The sequence below is a fragment of the Rhipicephalus microplus genome, chromosome 2, assembly GCF_043290135.1.
Source record: "Rhipicephalus microplus isolate Deutch F79 chromosome 2, USDA_Rmic, whole genome shotgun sequence".
In the NCBI taxonomy this organism is placed as follows: Eukaryota; Metazoa; Arthropoda; class Arachnida; order Ixodida; family Ixodidae; genus Rhipicephalus; species Rhipicephalus microplus.
The window spans coordinates 282263706-282284871 of NC_134701.1; the positions used below are offsets into that span (position 1 = coordinate 282263706).

The 21166-nt window shown below is 45.1% G+C and overlaps 2 protein-coding genes across 10 annotated transcripts in view; one reads left to right on the forward strand and one right to left on the reverse strand.

The window, feature by feature from the left end:
• Positions 1-21166, reverse strand: part of LOC119179958 (uncharacterized) — a 109660-nt gene that overhangs the window by 58651 nt on the left and 29843 nt on the right. For 7 of the 9 annotated variants that reach the window (XM_037431126.2, XM_037431105.2, XM_037431112.2 and 4 more), the window contains 4 exons: positions 20890-21001; positions 19500-19604; positions 17050-17277; positions 14023-14136 (listed from right to left, as the gene is read on the reverse strand). In XM_037431126.2, the coding sequence (XP_037287023.2) occupies positions 14023-14136; positions 17050-17277; positions 19500-19604; positions 20890-21001 (559 nt within the window). The remainder of the gene's footprint in view (positions 1-14022; positions 14137-17049; positions 17278-19499; positions 19605-20889; positions 21002-21166) is intronic. The other 2 variants (XM_037431119.2, XM_075882153.1) reach the window with 2 other exon arrangements.
• On the forward strand, positions 1674-9159 carry LOC142780447 (zinc finger MYM-type protein 1-like). The gene has a single exon (XM_075882156.1). It carries the CDS (start codon positions 6401-6403, stop codon positions 9071-9073), a length of 2673 nt encoding a protein of 890 aa, XP_075738271.1. The 5' UTR covers positions 1674-6400; the 3' UTR covers positions 9074-9159.

The window sequence follows — 21166 nt, forward strand, 5'->3', positions numbered from 1 at the left end:
GCGTCGGTGTGGACCTCAGTTGCTGCCGTAGGATCATAGTGACGCAGTATTGGTGGCGAAGTGAGGAGACGACGAAGGGTACAGAAGGCTTGGTCACACTCAGAAGACCATGACGAAATATCAGTGGTGCTGCCTATAAGTTCGGTCAAAGGCGCAATGATAGAAGCGAAGTTGCGCACGAACCGGCGAAAGTAGGAGCATAACCCCACGAAGCTCCGTAACTGCTTCATAGTCGTTGGTTTGGGGAAGTCGGCGACAGCACGTAACTTAGCCGGGTCTGGAAGTATACCGTCCTTTGATACGACGTGCCCGAGAATCGTAAGTTGCCTAGCAGCGAAGTGACACTTCTTGAGGTTGAGTTGGAGCTGAGCATTCTGCAGGCACGTGAGGACGTGTTTGAGGCGCTCGAGATGTGTTCCAAAGTCTGGCGCACAGTGGCGTAACTAGGGGGGGGCAAGGGGGTACAAGTGCCCCGGGCGCCACTAGGGAGGGGGCGCCAAGCCGAGTCCTCGGGTTGGCGCCCCCTGGAAAGGTTGTCAATGTTTTTTTCCGTAAAACCGCCTGGAAGGGGGGAGGGGCGAGGTTGTAATGTACGACTGGAAGTGGGGATGGTGGTGAAGGAAAGGGTTGCCGCAATGGCTTTTGCATCGGGAAAAGGATCCTCTATTTTCATTTTGCTGCGCTACCTCCGTGCCTTCCCATGACCCTCGGCTAAGCTTTGTTTTGTGCTCCGCAGCACTGGGTTAGATGAGTTTCAGCGAACCCCACCAGCCTCCCAAACCACTTACTGAAAGCTTCCCTGAAACCAACCACGTACGTAAACAAAATAAAATAAAAAAGTTCGAATGCACCTTTTTTGAGTAAGAACAGAAAACTCCAACGAAATAGCCGATCGTCCAACGACTAATCGTCCACGCAGCGGCGGAAGGAAGGGCGAATATAATCCGTGACCTCGGCACCAAAGGCTAAACAAAGGCGTTTATTCGCAGAGTTCTCTGGAGGAAAGACGGAGAAAGCGTGACACGACGGCGACGTTTGTTGATTCCCTGCATCGCGGGCGCCAGCAAAGCAATAGAAGGGCGGGGGTCAACGTTTCCCACATGCCATCCACCGCCATGGGCAGGTTCATCCTTTGGCCCAAAGAACACGCACCTGCGAAAAAAGCGCAGAGCGTAGTGTACCCGACAGCATGTGCCGACTGCCCCGCTTCGTACGTTGGAGAAACCAAGAACTTCCCTGAAAGAATGCGGCCGCACAAGGATGACCTCCATCAATGGAACAGCGAACGGAGCGAAACGGCAGAACACTCCGACCAGTTTAACCCCCATACCAGACCCGAGGGCGCGGTGTCTAGCTGGTTGCTTTGTTTTGTACTCACCCTGCATTCCTTGGGATGCACAAATAGCGCGAAAGCTTAGGTACGAGAAACTTGGGCCTGGGAAGCGCCCGTGCCGTCAAGATTTTTGCAGTGTGGACTGGAAGAGAACAATGACGGGTAAGGGACTTCCGGAAGTTTGAATAAAAAAAGAAAAATACTATACAAAAACGCGGGCGTAGCTCATCGAAATCAGAACTGGTGGCCCTTGGCCTCCGAAATGGCCCGCCGCGCGCCAGTAGGCAATCGCGGAAGCCTACATTAGCGCTTTTAATGGGGGGGGGGGGGGGGGGGATTTTGCACGTTTGTAACACCAGATGTTCCTTGGTCCACACCTGTCGTCCCGTGTTGGCCACCAAAAATCATGGCGCGTGCCTCACCGACGCCAGCGTGCATGGGCAGACTATCTACGCGGAAAAGGCCCATTCTAACAGCGTGCTTCTTCTAGCAAAGTAGATGCGCAAATTGTGTAGTAGTAGTAAATTAATCAGCCTTGCTCGCTCAGGAGCGTGAAGGCCGCCCACAACGCTACATATAAAATTTTTGAAAATATTTTTTTTTTACTTTTTGACCTTCGCACAAATAGTTTTCACCACCATGAGGAACTCAATAACCAGAAACGCAGCTGCCGTTGCATAGAGAAAGAAGCAAAATTTGTTTTCAAGACAGAGTTGATGGGTCTTATCAACTTTGTAGCAACTGTTATGTAGCAACTATCATAAAATGTCGCATAGTGAGACATTTTGCGAAAGTACTTTGCTTCATTTTACAAGTTTCATAGAATGTTACTTTATTGTTATTCAGTAAATTTCTACATACACGAAATTCATGCTCGAAATTTCTTCTTTGTAACGGTAATATTTGTCTGTTACATCTTCATGAACTTTCGAGAACGACGAGTTGTGAAACTAGTCCCTCCGTGTTGAATATGTTCTATATTTTTTGCCTCCTAAAGTTATATAGGCGCTTAAAAAGAAAACAAGGTTCCTTTTCGGGCTGCTTGGTGAGATGGGCATAAAATATAAAATATTCAATCAAATCGAAAATACTAATTTTCAGATCCGTGTCGATCTCTCATGGAATCACCCGTCTACGATAACAATGGTTAGGAGACAAACTGCGGACATGTCTGCCGTGTAGCTAGCATACCTGTAACCGTGGTTAGCCGTAGTGCTCGTGTGACAGAGGTATTAGTGGGCTTTAGTTGAAACTGGGGTATGCCAATCAAAGTACCAAGTAAAAAAACTTTTTTGCGCTACAAGAAAAATTCGAAGTTTTGCATCTCGCATTCTCTTTAAGGCCCTTCTTCCTGCCATGTACTCGCACCTAATGTTGGATCGCGAGTCTGCGAAATTCCGCTGAGGCAGACTGTCGATCGGCAGCGCACCTGTAGGCCGGTTGAAGTTACCGGCTGTCTCCTCGATGGGCCAGGATTCCACAAAAAGCTGCTTATAGTAATCGACCTCTAAGTAGACCACGCGGGAATTGTCAAATTCGATGCGGTTGTCGTTCACCACGCTGTGCTCAGGCAGCTCAGCGAGTGTATTCCTTTTTCACTGAAACTTGCACATGTCGTTTTTATGTTGCCTCAGACTCTCGGGGAAGTTCCCCAGCTGCATCGCCCGCGAAGGGAGCGTAACTATGAGCACGTGCATACCTGCGAAGTTCAAGTATTCTGAAAAAGGTGGGGGGGAGGGATTGCGCCGATTTATCTCCCCCCCCTCTTTTTGCGCCCAAAAGAAAACTGCGGGATCAATTAAATGCAATCTTGCTTTCGTGGCGAGATGTCGCTTTAAGGTATAAAGTCTGCAACCCCCTCCATCGCGGCAATAGCTAAAGCCGCGGCGAAGCAGCGGCCATTTGCACGTGTGGTGAAGTATATGATGCCGCTTTCTAACTCGCCGAGAGCAATCACATGAATGTGTGATTAGAAAGAAAAGGAAAAGGCACGTAATTTCTGCAGCCCTATAGGGAGCACGGCGCAGTGCCCTTCGTGACGACACCGCTTCAACACCGACAGAGTAAGGGCGCGAGAAATTGACCATTTGCAGAAATCTGCAAGGCGGCTTTCCTGCAAGGTTGTTTTCTAACCAAAAAGGAAAAAAAAAGAAAACTATCGTGCCCAGTCTGCTTTTCTCGCCCACTGTGCTTTTACCACTCCTATTCTAGTGAAGGCACGCGAGTGCGACAAAACGACTTTTTCCCCCAACAATTACTGTGTGGTTGTCCCACCTCTAACGAACCCTCACATCGCATGGAGGGCGAGGCACCTGTCGTTCGTAAAGAAGGGAGTGGGGGAAGGCAAAAGCACAATGAGTGAGAAAAGCAGTTTGCGAACGAGACCTTTTGGTTGGAAAACAACTTTGCAGGAAAGCCAGCTTGCTGATTTCCGCAAATGGTCAATTGTGTCTGCTTTTGTTTTGATGAATACCGGAGAGTTCATAAGTGAGAGTGGATCACGTGATTGTGAACAAACATTTGGTTATCGTTGATGCAGCCAATCAGTTGCCCTGTGTGTGTTACTTAGTAGGCCCTCTCACAGGGTGCCGCCATAGTCCTCTTTTCGCTTCCGTGCAACAGCCCAGGAAGGAGGGATTCCTATTGGTACATGCCCTTGGAGGCGTGGTCTTGGTGTTATAAAACTACAATGTTAGGGGTTATGGGTCGATCCAGAGAAGCGAGAAACGAGGGTCAGTCAACCGAACGAGAGTGGTCAATGAGACGTACATTCGCGAGTTAAATTGTTTAGCTACCCCAGAAGCTCCACAGGCATTGAATATTGAGTCTCCGGACCGAACAAGATATCCTAGAGGCAGGCCACAACCAGTCGCTACATGACTCCATTCCTGCAAACCCCGAGTTGAAATCCCAGCTCACTTCTCCAGAGTTTGTCACCACGACGAGGGACGTCTTCGCAATAGAACTTCTGCCTAGGTGTGAGTATTTTTTACCTATGTTATTCTTTTGCACATGGATTATTACCACTACGTTGACACAAACTGCTGAGAGTATAAAGGTGTTATTCTCGGGAAAATATACAGGTTGTCCCAACTATCATAAAACCCGATTAAAAAAATGAGTAACTCCGTTACGCGAAGCAAACCTAGTGTACATTGTTCCTAGTAATTTGGAGCAACCACTTATAATTCATTCATGCATGAGAATAAATTAATGAGTAATCAAAGTATTTATAATTCCGCAAGTACTCACCTGATTATATTCATTGGAGGGCATGTTTAGTTCAATTACTGTACAGCTTGAAGCTTAGAATATACTTACACATTTAGTTTCTCATATATGTATGCATAAAGTGTTATATATGTAGCCATTGATGAGGCTATTCATGTACGATAGTTTGTATGTATGTTCCCCTATGGAACGCCGGTGTCTCCACTACTATTGCTCTTTTTTATTGTAAATGTGCTTGCAATGATTCGTATGCTATAAACACATTTTCAAATTAATTTTTTAATTTTTTTTTGTAGAAGCCATCGCCTAGTTCTTCGTAATGTTATGTTCTTGCATTTCTTATTCCAATGCAGTTGCGTTGTGTGACGAATGTACTGTGTGGTGCTAGAGGCCTAGTAAGGTGACTTATAACGTCGCCTTTAGTATCCTGCGCCACGACAATCATCTACTGTCAAACAAACGAATAAATAAATAAAGTAATTGAATGTTGAAATTACATCTAACTGCGCTATTTTCAACAACGTATTGCATCCACATTTTTTTTTTCCTGTTGATAAAGAAAGCCCACCAAATATGAAAAGTGACGCGTAACCAGACTGCTGCGTACATCAGGAAGCAGTACCCTCAAACAGGCTCAATGGGAGGTAGCCAGCGTCAAGAAATAGATGCAGAAAGAAAAAAAAAAATGTGCATGGCCCTTTGTGCCAATCCCCGGTCAAAGAAACACGCCGCTTTGAACTTACAGAGTCAGGCCGTAATCAGAACAGTGCTCCGGTCGCGTTATCAGTGGAACGGTTGACCGCTAGATATGAATAATTATAGTGACATACAGTTGAGCGAAAGGAATTCCTGCAAACTTGCAACGCATGTTGGCGCGCCCTGAACACCCTTGTCAAAATGCGGAACGCTGCTGTTTTCAGCGGACAAGAGGCAAAGCGGTTGCTTGCTGCTCTTTTTTTTCTTCCTCAGGGGGGCGCGCAGTCATATGTTATTTTCTGATTTCGCAGGCTTTTTTTATTGGCCGCAAAAATGAGAGCGCAATCAATGCGTTGTTGAAAATGGCGCAGTTGGATGTCGTTCGAACTTGCTTACTTATGTCTAATTGTTATTTTGATAATTACGCGAGTACTTGTCGAGTTATGAATTGAATTGTGACAACTTACTTAAACTACTTGACGAAGAAATAGTGGTGCGTACTATAGTGCACTGTCCACTGGGAATAATATGTGCGAGGTTAGCTTTGCGTACTACCATTTCTCCTTTTTAAAATCATGCTTCATGATAGTTGAGGTTTTTCTACTTGAACAACGTTTTGAGCAGTTGGGTTAACCGCGAGTTAACATACATTTATGGATAGAAAACGGAGCTGTGAAATTGTAAATCCACCTTAATATCAGCAACAATTCTTATAACCAAGGCCGATGATGCCACCGCAGTGGATCATTTGCCGTCACCAACCTTAATCTGAGAATGTACGTATATTGCCGCGAACTATGCCTTCTCGTTTGTGAGACCAGCGTTATCTGTGTGAACGATGTTGGTGGAGAGGATACGGCAAGGTATAAGAACGCTTCCACTAAAAGCGCAGGGACATTCGTTTTCCGCCGTCGTCGACCGGTGGGCTGTTTCTTCACCACCTGTGTTCCTTATCATTTTTTTGCACTTTTGCCGAGCACAAGTTCGCTCTAATAGAACTAGCTTTCCGAAAAACTCTGAATCGTTCCTGGCTACATGACAATACACATACATTGTGTCTTCGGTGACAGCAAGTGTTCAGGCGACTGGCCGCATAGCTGCATTGCTTGATGGCTAAAAAGGCATCTGAATGTATAGTGAATGAACGGCTCAAGGATTTTTTATTTTTTTCAGCCAAGCAAAGCCATGGACCGGGTGACAAAAACAAAAAGAAAAGAGAGCGGAGCTGAAGGACGCAAGAGGAGAAGGCTACAGGCGCAGGAAGCTGAGAAGTCAAAAAAGTTTTTCGCGCCATTTTTTGAAAAACCTGGGGCAAGTACTTCATCATGTCCTTTGGAAGTAGCTCCATCTCCTGCCACTTCATTAATGTCCGTACAACTTGACGAAGGAGTCGTTCACGAAACTTCTAAACACAGTATGCTATGCGCAGACAATCCCGGGGATATTGCAGTAGAGGAGGAGGACAACGGAACCGACATTGGACTTCGGCTGGTTGAGCCTGTTGCTCTGAAGCTAAGCAAACTGGATTCCACGAAGCACCCTCAACCTATCATCTCAGAACTCGTTCAGAAGCATGACCTAGGTCTCTTAAAATTTGACACTGGTACTGGAAAAGCCGTTGTGTCTGACGCTGTACGAACGGAAATTGTTAAACTCGGGGCCATGTATTTCCAAAATCGGGAAGGACCTTTCTTGCCAACAAACAACCGATCAATGACTAAGAGTTGGTTTAAGAAGAAATTAGGTGATGGTCGTGGTGAAGAAGTCACCCGTTCGTGGCTGGCCTACTCTCCTGCCAAAAAGGCAGCATTTTGCATTTGTTGCCTCCTTTTTTCCCGCTCAGATCACCTATCATCTTTGGAACAAGAGGGGGGATTCACCAAATGGAAGGCACCCGAGAAGATCACCCTTCACGAGAATGCAAAGAATCACCGAATGTGTTTCTCACAGTGGAAAGAAATGGAAAGAAATTTGATGCATACTACGGGAATAATTGACGCTGACCTTCAGTCACAGATGGAGAAAGAAAAGCACAAGTGGCGTGAAATTTTGACGAGAGTCCTCCACTGCATAAAATTTCTTGCTACACAGAACTTGGCATTACGAGGGCATCGAGAGAGTTTTCAAACCAGCCGCGAGAACAATGTCGGAAATTTTCTTGGTCTTTTGAAGTTAATTGCCGTTTTTGACCCCGTTATGAAGCAACACCTCACATACGTTGAAAGTCATCCAGGGTCCACTTCGTACCTATCGCCTTCTGTACAGAATGAATTCATTCACATGATGGCTGTCACAGTTCGCGAGTCCTTGCTGCGAAAAATCCGTAAAGCCAAATATTATGGCATTATGTTTGACACCACTCCCGACCAGGCACACCGTGAGCAAATGTCAGAAGTTGTGCGATATGTGGAAGTTGACTTTGATAAAAAATCTGTTTATGTTCAGGAGTCCTTCCTCGGCTTTATCCATGTAAAGAACAAAGACGCCGAGAGCTTCGTTGACGTGATACTTGGCAAGCTGGAAGAGGACAGAATGAACTTACAGGACTGTCGGTCACAATGCTACGACAACGCTGCCGTGATGGCTGGACAAAAAAGTGGTGTCAGTCAAAGAATCGCGGAAAAAAACAAACTGGCAATCTTTGTAAACTGCGACAACCACTCACTGAACTTGGTTGGTGTACATGCTGCTAAGGAAGAAGCCATGATGATGACTTTTTTTGGGACCATCGAAGCACTTTACGTGTTTTTTTCTCGCTCAACGTACCGTTGGGAGAAATTAAAAAATGCAGTGCCTGTTGTTGTGAAATCAGAGTCTGAGACCAGATGGAGTGCAAGGGTCGAAGCAGTGAAGCCGGTCGGTAGATACCTTGAGAAGATACTTGAAGTTGTTCAGGAAATGTCAAATAATGACCAAGAAACGAGCGAGACGAAAAGTGATGCTGCACTACTGCAGAAGCGGATATTAAGTTATGATTTTTTGATTTTGCTGGGCTTTTGGAACAAGGTACTTGTTCGCATAGACCGTGTTCAAAAAAGACTGCAAGATCCTAAAATGAACTTTCACGATGCTGCCTTAGACATGAAAGCTCTCAGAGATCACTTTCATGAAGAAAGGGAAACTCTGGTAAGTGAGTCACTTGGTGAAGGGCTTCGTCTCTGTGAGACGTATGATGTCGACGTTGAAAGGCGTGCACGACGAAAAAAACAGATGCCTGGTGAAAAGTCGAAAGGAGAGGCGTTGACGGCTAAACAGGAAACAGAAAGGGTTATGAAATGCACACTCGATCGTCTTCATTCGGAAATCGACCAGAGGTTTACTCGCCTGCAGGACACCGACCTCAAGTTTGGCTTTCTGCTCGACATCAACAAGCTGTGCTACAGCGAAGACAAAAACGAACTAAAAACAAATTGCAACACATTTGGCAATTTCTACAGTTCCGACGTTAACGCGCAAGACCTCTATGAAGAGATTTTAGATTGTAGGCTGCTGCTTTCACGGCGTATTGACCAGACAGTATCAAGACCGGAGGAACTTCTTAAATTTATTGTGGAGTATGGTGATGATGGCGTATTCCCCAACCTTCGCGTCGCCCTTCAGATGATGTTAACCATTGGAGTTTCCATCGCTGGCTGTGAGAGGTCCTTCAGCAAGCTGAAGCTAATACTCTCCTATTTGCGTGCCACAATGGGCCAAGACAGACTTACTGACCTTGCGCTACTGAGTGTGGAAAGAGAAGAAACTGAAAAAACGAACTTTGACGTCATTATAGAACAGTTTGCTTCATCGAAAGCAAGGAAAGTGCAGCTCTAGTTTTTACGGAGTGTTCCAGTGTATAGTGCATTTTATATTTGTCTTAATATCCAAATGATGTAAATAAAGTGTTTTAAATAAAAAAACGGGTTTTTCTTGACAACAATTATTCACGATCAGCGTTACAGCACTGACGTCATAAAAGGCAACAATATGCGATAACAGGGAGACAACAGGGTTTGCCGGAACGAGTTTTTTAACGCATCATTAGCACTGATGAAAAAATGCAGGCATCATATGCAGATTTGGCGTACGCAATAATTAATTTTGAATGATACATTTCACGGTAATGTAGCGAGAAATGGTATGGACTATTTACATATGCCTAGTTCGTGATTCTATTTTCTGTGCTTATATGGATTTCATGAATTTCGCATATTTTAAGTAAAGCGAGATGACAAGAAGTGACCACCAAGGTCCATTTTTTGTTAAACTTTTTTTGCTACCATTGTGGACTTCTGGTGTGTTGTGTGATGCATGGACGTACAAGGCGGCTATAGTACACTGTAGTACAACAGCAAGAATAATAATAATAATAATAATAATAATAATAATAATAATAATAACAAACATTATCACGGGCATAATGAGGGGCGCGGAAATATATTTGCCCTGGGCGCCGTCCTATCTAGTTACGCCACTGCTGGCGCAAAGACGACTATATCGTCGAGATAGCAGAGACAGATTTGCCATTTCAAACCCCGAAGAACCGAGTCCATCATGCGCTCAAAGGTGGCAGGCGCATTGCAGAGGCCGAAGGGCATGACATTAAACTCATACAGACCATCCGGTGTCACGAAGGCTGTTTTTGGTCGATCGGCATCTGCAAGGGGGACCTGCCAGTACCCTGAGCGCAAATCTAATGATGAAAAAAACTCGGCACCTTGTAAAGTATCAAGGGCATCGTCAATCCTGGGTAAAGGATACACGTCTCTTCGAGTGATCTTATTTAGGCGCCGGTAGTCCACGCAGAAGCGAACGGAACCATCCTTTTTTTTAACGAGCACTACAGGCGAGGCCCATGGACTTTGTGAAGGTTGAATGACGCCACGTTGCAGCATATCGTTCACCTGTTCGGTAATAACTTGGCGTTCTGCTGCAGAAACACGATATGGTCGCTGTCGTAGTGGCGCATGGGAGCCGGTATCGATGTAATGTAGAGTGGTAGAAGTGCGGCCAAGTGAAGGTTGAACAACATCGAAAGATTCGCGGTACTGGTACAGCAGTTGGAGGAGCTCAGATCGTTCAGATGGTGACAGTCCGTCTGCGATCGCCGAATCGAACACTTTTGAAGCCTGTAGATGAGAGTGGTTAAGAGCACTGACGGCGGCGAGGTCACTTTGGGATGATTCTTGCGGCACGGTAAAAATTTGTCCGTTATCAATGGGCTGTACGCATCCAAGAGACTCGCCTTTAAACAGTTTGATCGTATGCGGAAAGGGATTGGTAAGGCAGAGAGCACTGGCTCCATTAGAAATTGAGAGGGCTGAATAAGGGAGCAGAAGTGGTTTCCGGCTTAGAAAGAGGCGTGATGGCTCGAAAAATGCTAGTTCATCACGCATGCCGTCGGAGACCACAGGGAGCAAAACAGCTGTTGTCGGTGGAATGTCAGTGTCTTCTTTGACAACTAGCTTGTGCGCGGCTTGATTAGTGTGGTCGTAGGGCTGGTCGAAGAACGGAAGCAGTTCAAGTTCGGAACGGGCACAATCTATAACGGCACGATTACGGGATAGGAAATCCCAGCCAAGTATGATGTCATGAGAGCACGAGGAAAGGACTATAAATTCAACAATGTAGTGGTGCTCCGCAATTTTGAGTCGGGCAGTGCAGGCGGCTATAGGTCGAACAGGTTCTCCATTTGCTGCACGTAAGAACATATCAAGCGGCGTGGTCACCTTTCGGAGCTTGCGGCAAAGTTTGGCGTCTATAACAGACACAGCGGCACCGGTATCCACAAGAGCGTATGCATGGGCGCCGTCTACAAAAACTTCGACGATATTTGACGGCAAGGTGCGAGGACTTGAACATTTCGATAGCGCAGTTCTTGCCCCTTGAACTGCGACGGCTAGTTTCCCTCATTTTGAGGGGCTGGTCGTGGACGCATGGGTGACAAGGAGCGTCGATTGGGTGAAGGTGAGCGACGAGACGAAGTTGCCGGATAGTCACGGGAAGACGTGTTTGACTGACGATCCGAACTTTCATAACCAAAAGGTGGTCGGTTCATGTAATTGCTTCGTGGTCGGACGTCTGTGTAGGCGGGCACGCGACGACGGCAGTATCGGGAGATATGGCCAGGTCCGCCACACGCGAAACAAATCGGCCGGTTATCGCGCGTTCGCCAGGCATTTGCAGCAAGGGGCGCCGCCCACGCGGCATACGGCTGAGTCGAGGCTGTGGTAGTGAGGGGAGGAGCCCAAGCGACGGAAGACTGAGTAGGAGCGGTAACATGCGGCAGTCCATTGAACGGCGAGGGCTGGTGTGGCTGCTGCCTCTTTACTGCGTCAGCATAAGTAAGAGGCGCGGCGACAACTTGCTGCTGAAAAGGCACTGGCATAGCCTCGGCAATCTGGTCCTGAAGTGCATGTCGGAGCATGGGAGCTAACGGTGTCGGTGGTTGCTCTTGCTGCTGCTGCGGGAGCTCTTGGCGCTGACAAAACGGCAGGAGGGAAAGCTGACGTGCGACCTCCTCACGCACAAAGTCTTTCATTTGTGCTAGAAGGCGGGAGTGGTCAGGTACGACGTCCAGTGCAGCGAGTGGTTGGTTAGGCTGAAATGGACGACGGGTGAGAGCTCGTTGCCGTCGCAATTCGTCGTAGTTCTGGCACAGAGTTACCACTTCAGACACCGTGCCAGGAGACTTCGCCAGGAGCATTTGAAAGACGTCGTCATCAACACCTTTCATAATGTGCTGGATCTTGGCACTTTCGCTCATTGCGGCATCGACGCGCTTGCAGAGATCGAGTATATCTTCGATGTAGGCGGTAAACGTTTCGCCAGGTTCTTGTGCCCGGGAGCGCAGGCGTTGTTCGGCACGCAACTTCCGCACGGCAGGGCGACCGAAAACCGAGGATATTGCCTGCTTGAAAGTGGCCCAGTTCTCGAACTCGGATTCGTGGTTTGTATACCACAGTTTCGCCACATTAGCCAAGTAAAAGTTGACGGTGCTCAACTTAGCAGCGTCATCCCACCTGTTTGGTCCACTGACTTTTTCGTAGGACGACAGCCAGTCCTCGACGTCCTGGTCTTCGGCGCCCGAAAAGATCGGGGGGTCTCGCTGGTGAACCGGGCCGGGGCAAGTAGGAGCCGCGAGAGGTGCTGTCTGTTGGGCAGCGTCAACTTGCATGGTCGACGGCAGGGTGCGGGATCGGAGTTCCAGGGTGTAGGTGATGCAGTTACCCAGCACGATCCACCAAATGTAAAGGGGGTTTATTGAAGGACTGAGCAAGCGGGTGGTAGCACTAAAGGAACGCAGGCGAACCCAGATGACGGTGCTTGATCGCCGATCTCGTGCCTTCTTCTTGTGTTGATGATAGCTGACCTGATGGTAACATCGTCTTTCTTATTCACTACAAGTATATGATGTAATGTCAATGATCTATTTTGTTTTTTCTGAATAATATTTGTATTCAATTTAACTAGAAAAGTTATCTGCACACCACTAATTATGAAAACAGTACGATCCAGTGATACAAGCTGTGCAGCTGTAGAGGACCATTGATTGAACACATGAATGCGATAATATTACAGAGCTTGTTTCTGAAATGCGCTGTGTTGCAATATTTTTCACTCCTGGCTTAGTCAGCCATCACAGCAGATATTCACTTTCAGCTTGTCAATGGAAAAAGGTGCTTTTGAAAACAAGAACCTTTTAACCCCTTCAGGGTCAGTGGTGTACACGTACGTCCTTTGCAAACATGGTCAAAAAGGTCACTGAAGTATTTGTATGTCATCACTTCTAAGTTTAAAAAGCATGTTTTTTTCGACTACCATATTTTTGTTGCTTAGAATCCGTGGCCAAATTGCGAGAATACAGGGAATTTTATTTATTTTTATGTTTTTGTTCTGATGTTTCTTATCGTTTTTTTTTTTTAAAGCTTTACTAAAACAGCGCACTGGCTATCGCTCGCGCATCCGGTAATGTGCGGGTGAGTAGCAGCAAGCTGCGGTTTTGTCCTTCGAGTAGTACGTGCTTCCTGCACTTGCAAAGTTGATGTTTGTCTGTTTTTGAATCTCTCAAATCACTTTGCTACAGTGTTGTTGATTGCTCGCGGGGGTGCAATTACACCTGGTTCTGGGAGGCGCTAACTTACACACATGATACTGCTACTAATGCTGTTCCTATTTGGGACGCACAAAAAAAGCCATTCTCTTTCGTTGGCGATAAGACGATGGATTATTTCAAGTTTTTAACTTGTTTTGCTTTCCGAATGCGTGTAGCACCATGCAATTTTTTTGCTCAGTGTGCTCACCCTTGCAGTTCACTTACGCTACGAAAGTGCACACTGGTTTTTCAGCTGCAAGTGAGTCGAGCATCATACTCTAGTGCACTTATTTTTGTACATCTGTGGACTATGTTCTTTGCAATGCCTCATTTTTAAAAAACTATATATAAACTCCACCAGAATTTCTTTTGTTGTTACTCACCAATAAATTCCGTAATTGTAACAGCACAAAAAATTTGTCATTAAAAAAATTTAAAATTTTTCGAAATAGATTTGTCTGAAGATATCAAATAAGCATTTTAGATAATCGAGCCTGAGAGGTCATAATTGGCACAAAAAATTCAACCCTCATAGGGTTAATGATAAGAATGCTCCTCAACAGGAAGCCTTCGAGGAAGGACATAACCACAAACATGAAGCCTTCCAGGAAGGTCATCTCTTGCCATATAGGCAACGAGCCACTTAATGGGCCGTGCTGTGGCAGATGAGATGCAACATGGCCCTTACCTTGACGACACACCGCTCCTCAGGGCACTCGTGGCAGGTTCAGAGTTGCCATCTTGGAATGAAGCAACCAGAGATTGCAGGTACTGGAGCTGACTGCGTGTCGTCTGAAGCTGCCTGTGAGCCACCAACGAAACAAGCCATGGTGGAAAATACTTACAAAGAAGAACAAATTAGAGGGCAGAAAATTACAAAGATACTAGCGCAGAATACAGTAAAGCCCCCTCGATACAATCCTGCTTAATACGATTTCCCGAATCCTACACTTGAAATCACGAAAACTAGAAATGCCCCCATACAGCTATGTCTTGATACGCTCTGCTTAATACGTTCCTGGAAAATACGATCATTCGGCAGTAAAGATAGACATTGCGTCAAACTGAGGTCGTATGATACGTTCTGCGAACAAACATTCTCATTCATGTGTGCAAAGAAGACCACTCTCGCATGCTTGTGAAGCCCCAAGGTTTTATTGTACTTTGTTTTACTTCACAATTGTGACGAAACTCACACGGTTTACCAAATTCATTAAGGTTTGAAAGTATTTTCCTCAAAAAGGCCATTTTTACTTAAAAAGAAGATCTGCGAGAATAAAGTCAAGGACTGCATTTACCATTCTGCATTAAAAAAAAAAAAAAAACAGGGCCTTATTTCGGTTGCTAACAAGTTATAATGCGTCACACTTGACTAAATCAGCCTTGCGGCAGCGCCGTTCATCGTGGGCTGAAAGTCGGATATAAGTCGTTCAAAATATTTGTACGCAATATAATTGCGAAACAGCAACTCCACAACAACAAATGTGCAGTCAGGTTGCATGTTATAGCAAGCAGCACTTTGGTTTGGACTAGTTGGTGCATGATACTTATTTAGAACGGGCAGCGCAAAGACATGGGGACAAAGAAACACACGTAATAAACACTGAGGGCACTGACTAAAAACTGGTCTTTATTGCCATCACCTGAGCATATATATGTACCAAACGATGCAGTTATAGGAAGGCTAAAAGCACGCCGACAAGGCTGGTTCACTGTATGTTGCACAGTTAAACCTGCTTATAACGAACCTCCATATAATGGATTCCTCGATAAAACGAAGTTTTTCTATTGCCCGCCGTCGCTCCATAGAAGCACATGTATTTGCGACCTCTATGTAACAAAGTAACTGCGGGAGACACCTTGATATAACAAATTTTCTCCACGAACAATCTAGGAATTTTGCTCCGCATTTTGGCACTTTGCTACAAGCATGCATCTTTCGCGGCTGCCCCGCCGCCGCCGAAGCGATGGTGGTGGGCACACGGCCCGCGTCCGCCTGAGGCGGGCAGGCGGGCCTGCAGCCCACGAGTAGGCGTTGTTCCCGTTCTTGCCGCTGCGGACGCATGTGTAGATGTGCCCCCCCCCCCCACCCCGACTAAAAAAACGAAAACAAAAAAACTACTTTTGCACGTTTGCAGTGCCACTCTTTTAGTTAGCGTCACATAGGTGGGACTGCACTGCATATGGAGGGTGCTACACTTAATAGTTTTCCGCAATATCCGTGTCTGTCTCTGTGTCATTCACATTTCGCTTTCGATGCCTAGCGCGCATGCACAGTTTCACTGCGCCCTTATGATGTGTCCCGCCAACGACGTTCAGCTTTGCTTTTTTTTTTAGTGCGATAGCAATTATGTAATAGACAGTCTCGGCTGTTTTTTGGTTTTTTTGCCTATATACCATATATATATATATATATACATACCTATATAATATATACCTATATATACAAAAACTCAAGAAAAAAAAAAGGCCGCCTGCGCTCGGCGCCCAGCTCGTCACGATGCGCTGATGCGCCCTTATCTCCTATGCGTACTTTGTCCCATGAATGAGGAGGGGGGAGGGGGGTTAGATGCTTGTGCGCGCGCACTTACCCTTCGGTGGAGAGAATCGCGCGCCTTCAACTTTTACCAGAGTGATTGCATTTGCCGGGCATACAAAGATCACTTTGCTCTTTTCACATCGTCTCTTTGCGTTAAAACCGCACTCATACTCGCCGAGATAGCAAGCGCGCCAGCAATTGCGACCATTTTTAAAATCCAAGTTCATTATTGCTACTCAAGCGCCCCACCCCCGCGTGTTTTCATGCTCGTTTAATACAGGTGGTTTACTTTCTGTTTGAGCATTCGATGGCAGTTCTAACACGCAAGAGATGTTATAAACTTTCCAGTCGATAGGAACAAGCTGACTCATTTGATATCTGCTTCGCCAGCGCTCACGCGCTTTTACCCGCTCGAGAAAGTTACGATGCGCGGGAGCATGTTATCACTTGTTTGGACTTTTGTTTGTAAAACTTGTTTGGACTTTTTACGAGATATGGCGGGGACAGCAAAAACCCGCCGAGTGTGTCCATGTAATTCCTATCCCAATAATAACGCAATTTTTTACTGTAAGATAAGTGTTCTGGACTAGCTCTGCCTTCAATCCACCTTTTGTTTAATTTGCCCGTTTATTTTCCAAATTTTCGGACTGAACCTGCATATAACGAAATCCTCTTTATAATGAATTTTTCGGGAAATTTATCAATTTCATTATATCCAGGTTTAACTGTACTAGCAAGTACAAGCTCATGAGTGCCAATGACGAATGCTACTGAAGCAAAGATGAAATGAGCTAGCTGTCTTCATCGCACAAATATCACATGCATGAAGCAATGCCATGGGAAAGGCAGGAGGGTGACGTCACTTGATGGGCATGGTAATGCATGCTGTCTGAATATGCACTTGGAGACGGCTGGTAAACTTGCTGTGCTCTTAACTTTTACTTTGCATTTGGATAACTGATGGCATGAAAACCACTTCAGTCCCTGGAGTGGCCCTTAAAACAATGTTTGTTGAGTTAGACAGGATTGGGTCCCAAACAAAAAGTTAGCTGCTAGCCTTACTTTGCATAGCATTACACCTCACTGCTATCGCATTCACTACTTCACCCGTAAGGGAAACTGATGTTTCTTTTTTTTCGTCCATAACACTGACAATGGTAACAGATCAAAGTTTACCTGACTTTCTCGGCCAGCATGTCTCCATTAGCTCTTGCCTGAGATGCACTTGCAGGGTCAGCTGGTGGCTGTACGGAGACAGGGGCAGCAGCTGTTGCACCGGGCAAAACATCAGGCTCCTCATTGGCTCGTCCCTCTGCTTCGTAGTGCCGCCGTGCGGGGAAGTCCCCTTGCAGATTGTCTTTCTTGTACGCGGCACTTCCTCTTGACTTTGGCTGGGCCTCTTGTCTGGGCACACACACAAGGAGCAAAAAAAGGATTTGAAGCATCCCTCGACAAGCCTTATTTAAAATCAACAATACTACACTCATTACAACTTAAGAAAATGGCAGCTCCATCCACAAAACCATGCCATTCCTGCCCTACACCTTTGAAAAACAGTCATGCAAGCTGGTTTCTGCTCAAACAGTACTACTTCTCAGCTAATGTGAATGTTATCCATCACAACAGTTTAAGGTTCATCGTTACTACCTAAAACATTATGTTTGGCTAAGCAACGATGTCAAAATCCACAATTAAGTTTGCAAGAATGCTCAAGTTTTTGCCATAAGAATGCTCAAGTTTTGCCAGACTTCTATTTCTGCTTCTACTACAGGGCTTAGAAATAGCTTCTCTTTTTAAGAACTGTGGCAGACTGATATACTCCATAGGAGTGTCTTGATCCCATAATATCATAAAGCAAATATTTAAACATTAGCTGCGTGTCCTTCCAATATGAAACACTATATCAGTTGTGGCACTGCTCCTTTGATAATACCGTGTTTACTCGCATAATAGGTTCACCCCCAGTTTGGTCGGGAGAAATTATTTTTTTTTTATTTCCACGCATAATAGGCACACCCCGAACTTGGCCATGATTAGTAGTTTTGTACCGTATTTTCACAGTTGATATTCGATGCCCTCTTATTTAAGTGGAGCAGGGAAAAAAAAAAAGACCGCGGCAGTGCTGCGCGGGCTCGCCAAGTGAAGAAGAAGGGTAGTTGCGTGGGAGTTGGAGCAACCATTGCACCGGCGCCGCCATGGCTCCGGCCACGTGCACTCCGTTTAGATCGTGCGATCGCCTCATCAAGCGCACTTGAGAGCTTCCTGTCAGGAAAAGCGTCGTCATTAACGCGTTTGGTACCTCATGCACAAATTCAAAAGCTTTCCAGCTTTCCAACACGAGCTTTCACCTTTGCTGCCATTAGGCAGGCTTGCACAAGCTTGGCGGAGTTTTGTCGCCGTTGATTTCCGGCCATGAACCTAAGCATCGCATAACGCACGCTTGGATCAGTTCTTGAGTACAATTTTCAATGCCCAATCTTCATGTTGTCTCGTACAAGCTTTCTGCGACATGCTGAATGGTAGACTAAGCCTAATCAGCATTTATTGCTTTTCGATAGTGGTCGCAGGCGATTAAAGTTGCAGTTTTGTATGGAATCAACATAACTCTTTGCAGTGGTTGTTTTTGAAGGGGGCATGGCTGGCGCTTGTAACACTCGAATGGTGGTTCGAGATTCGATTGCAATGTCTTTGGATATGGGCTGTGAGGCTGTGAAATGAACGTTCACTACCCTTCAGCACACAAAATTTCGGTCGTGATAATTTAGGTGCATAGTCTAAGTGGCCTGAAACATAATCGGCGAATTTTCGCGATGGCGCTTTCTTTTCGTAGCTTTTTTTGCTGCCTTTCATTCTGTCAGCAACCCGAATCTTTCGATGTTAAGTTTTGGAAATTTGAATGCTTGTAAGCACACCACATAGCATGCCTCAATTCTTGGACCGGCAAGACTACATGTTCAACACATGTTGCGCTAGCCTATGAAGAAGGTTGTTTCGACGGCAGTACAGATATCGTAACTTTGGCGACTTACGCTCTCAGCGTTCTATGCTGTAGTCAGAAATAAAATTTTCGGAAATTTTACCTCGCATAATAAGTGCACCCAGAACTTAGTGTCAGATTTTCTGGAAAAAAAGTGCACCTATTATGCGAGTAAATACGGTATTCCTAGAGTTATTTGGTTGAAAACTGATTGTGCATTTTTTGTTAGACTTTCGTAAAATAAAACCTACAGCGACCAGGTAAGTATGCTACATTTAACAGCAGTTCTATTCCCTAAGAAGAGAACAGGAGTGCTAAGTTCAAATACAACACTAATCTTAGACGCAGTTCCACATGGGTAGCAGTTTCGTTTGAGAGATATCCGTTTACTGAGAACTCGCTGTATACTTTTCTTTAACATAATGTAGAAAAAACAGTTCTTGCACAAAATAGATCTTTTGATTGGATCAAAGCTACAGACCACGGAATTAGCAAAGCAAATGCAACACTAGTTATGAAACAGTGTATTCAAGAATGTGGCGACAATAAGTACAAATGCCATAATTGGGCTAATTAAAAAGTTTTCACATATAACCAAATTAATAGAGTGTCTGTAAAATCTTAAATGTGCAACAGAGTTTTAACTTACAAAGCACTCGAAGAATTGCCCCCTGCACCAGACAAACCTCCTTGGTCAAGCTTTCTTACTGCTGACTTCAGCTGCTGTAAAGTCTTGCGCATCTCATTAACTTGCCTGCATTAGGTGAATGGCAGGAATAAAGACTGAATTAATATACTAGCATTCACAAATGTAAACATTAATGCACAGCTTGAGAGAATGCCTGGTATCACAAAAACTGCACTATAGTCCTGCAGAAGCTCAGGTAGTTCTCGGGACACAAGATTTGCTACGATAACTTTTGAACACCTGTTGCGGGAGAGTTAGCTAACGTAGAGCACATGCTCTGGCAAAATCCCTCCTTACTAGGAAGCAATCAAGCCAGCCAAGCCAAGTGGTGCTTCGCCATCAGAAGCCCTAACAATGGAGTGCAGCTTTGTGCCGTTCTGAGAGCCCACATTGCGGCTGTCAGGATTAGCCTGGCTGAACTAACAAAGGGAAGAGCCCACAGTGCTTCAGTTGAATCTGTCAGGACTATTAAAGTTTGACCAACCAACCAAACAGCAGCCAGTAGCCATAAGAGACATGCCAGCAAATTGTGTGCTTCATCTCACCACTTCAAAATAACCTACTCAACGATATAGTATCTTTTATTGCATTTAACAATAATAGCTACCACTGCAATATGTTATATCCCAGTAGATATTAGTGTTCGTACTATTGTAGTTTCATTTCGCACAGTATCTGTTCCTATACTAACCGGAACAATCAAGCTTTTTAATCCACATTTCCTTAAAAACAAACGTCCCCTGCACAGCTTTGTACATTCAGTGATCTACTGCATGATTACTCTACTATGTGTAAACGTAACATCTGGAAGAAATGAGCATTTTTGATTGACTAGCGCCTTTTTCAATAGGCTATTTGAAAACACATGCCTGTACGAACATGAGCTGCGATTTTTCAACCAAGTCTTACAATGTACCTAAAGTGAAATATTGGCCATGACAGGTTGCAAAACATGCTTTAATTAACAAAAAGAAGTACATTTCATGTTGACTTTTTTTTCGTTTCAGCTCTGTTGGCTTAATAAGGTACCGAGCAGCTCGTGTGGTTGATCAACCAATCGTCACAACACCACTGCACTGACAAGCAGGGACGGAAGAACTTGTCAAGAAACTTGCCTTACAAAAAATGAAACTACGTGGTTTCTTAATTTGTTTCACTATGAATGCCAAGTGATGACGCAAAATTTTAATCAGTCCACAAAGCCTTGACATTTTCAACTATATCCATAACGTTACGTGTGCTCATTCTTTTTTAAGTCAGATGATTTCGAGTGACAGGATTGTTATGCAGCAGTTTCGGCATTCATGTGCTCAAGTCTTTAAGCAAGTTCAAATGATAATCATGGCATCACCTCCTTTTGTCTTTCATTGATGGCGGCTCAAAAGAAGTCGAGAACTTTGTTGGGCCTCTCGGTGAAGAAACCCCTTTGGAACCTTCACTAGTATTGCCAGCACTTGGATTACCTGCAATATATGAAGAGGACAAGAAAAGAGCAAATCACAAAAACTTATGCTACTGCAAAACAAAACAAGTTACTGCTTTGGTATGAAACCATAAACATTAATGTTTTAATGTTAAAAGACTGGGCATGCAAACACAGACACAAGAAAGAAGTTGAGACACCACAA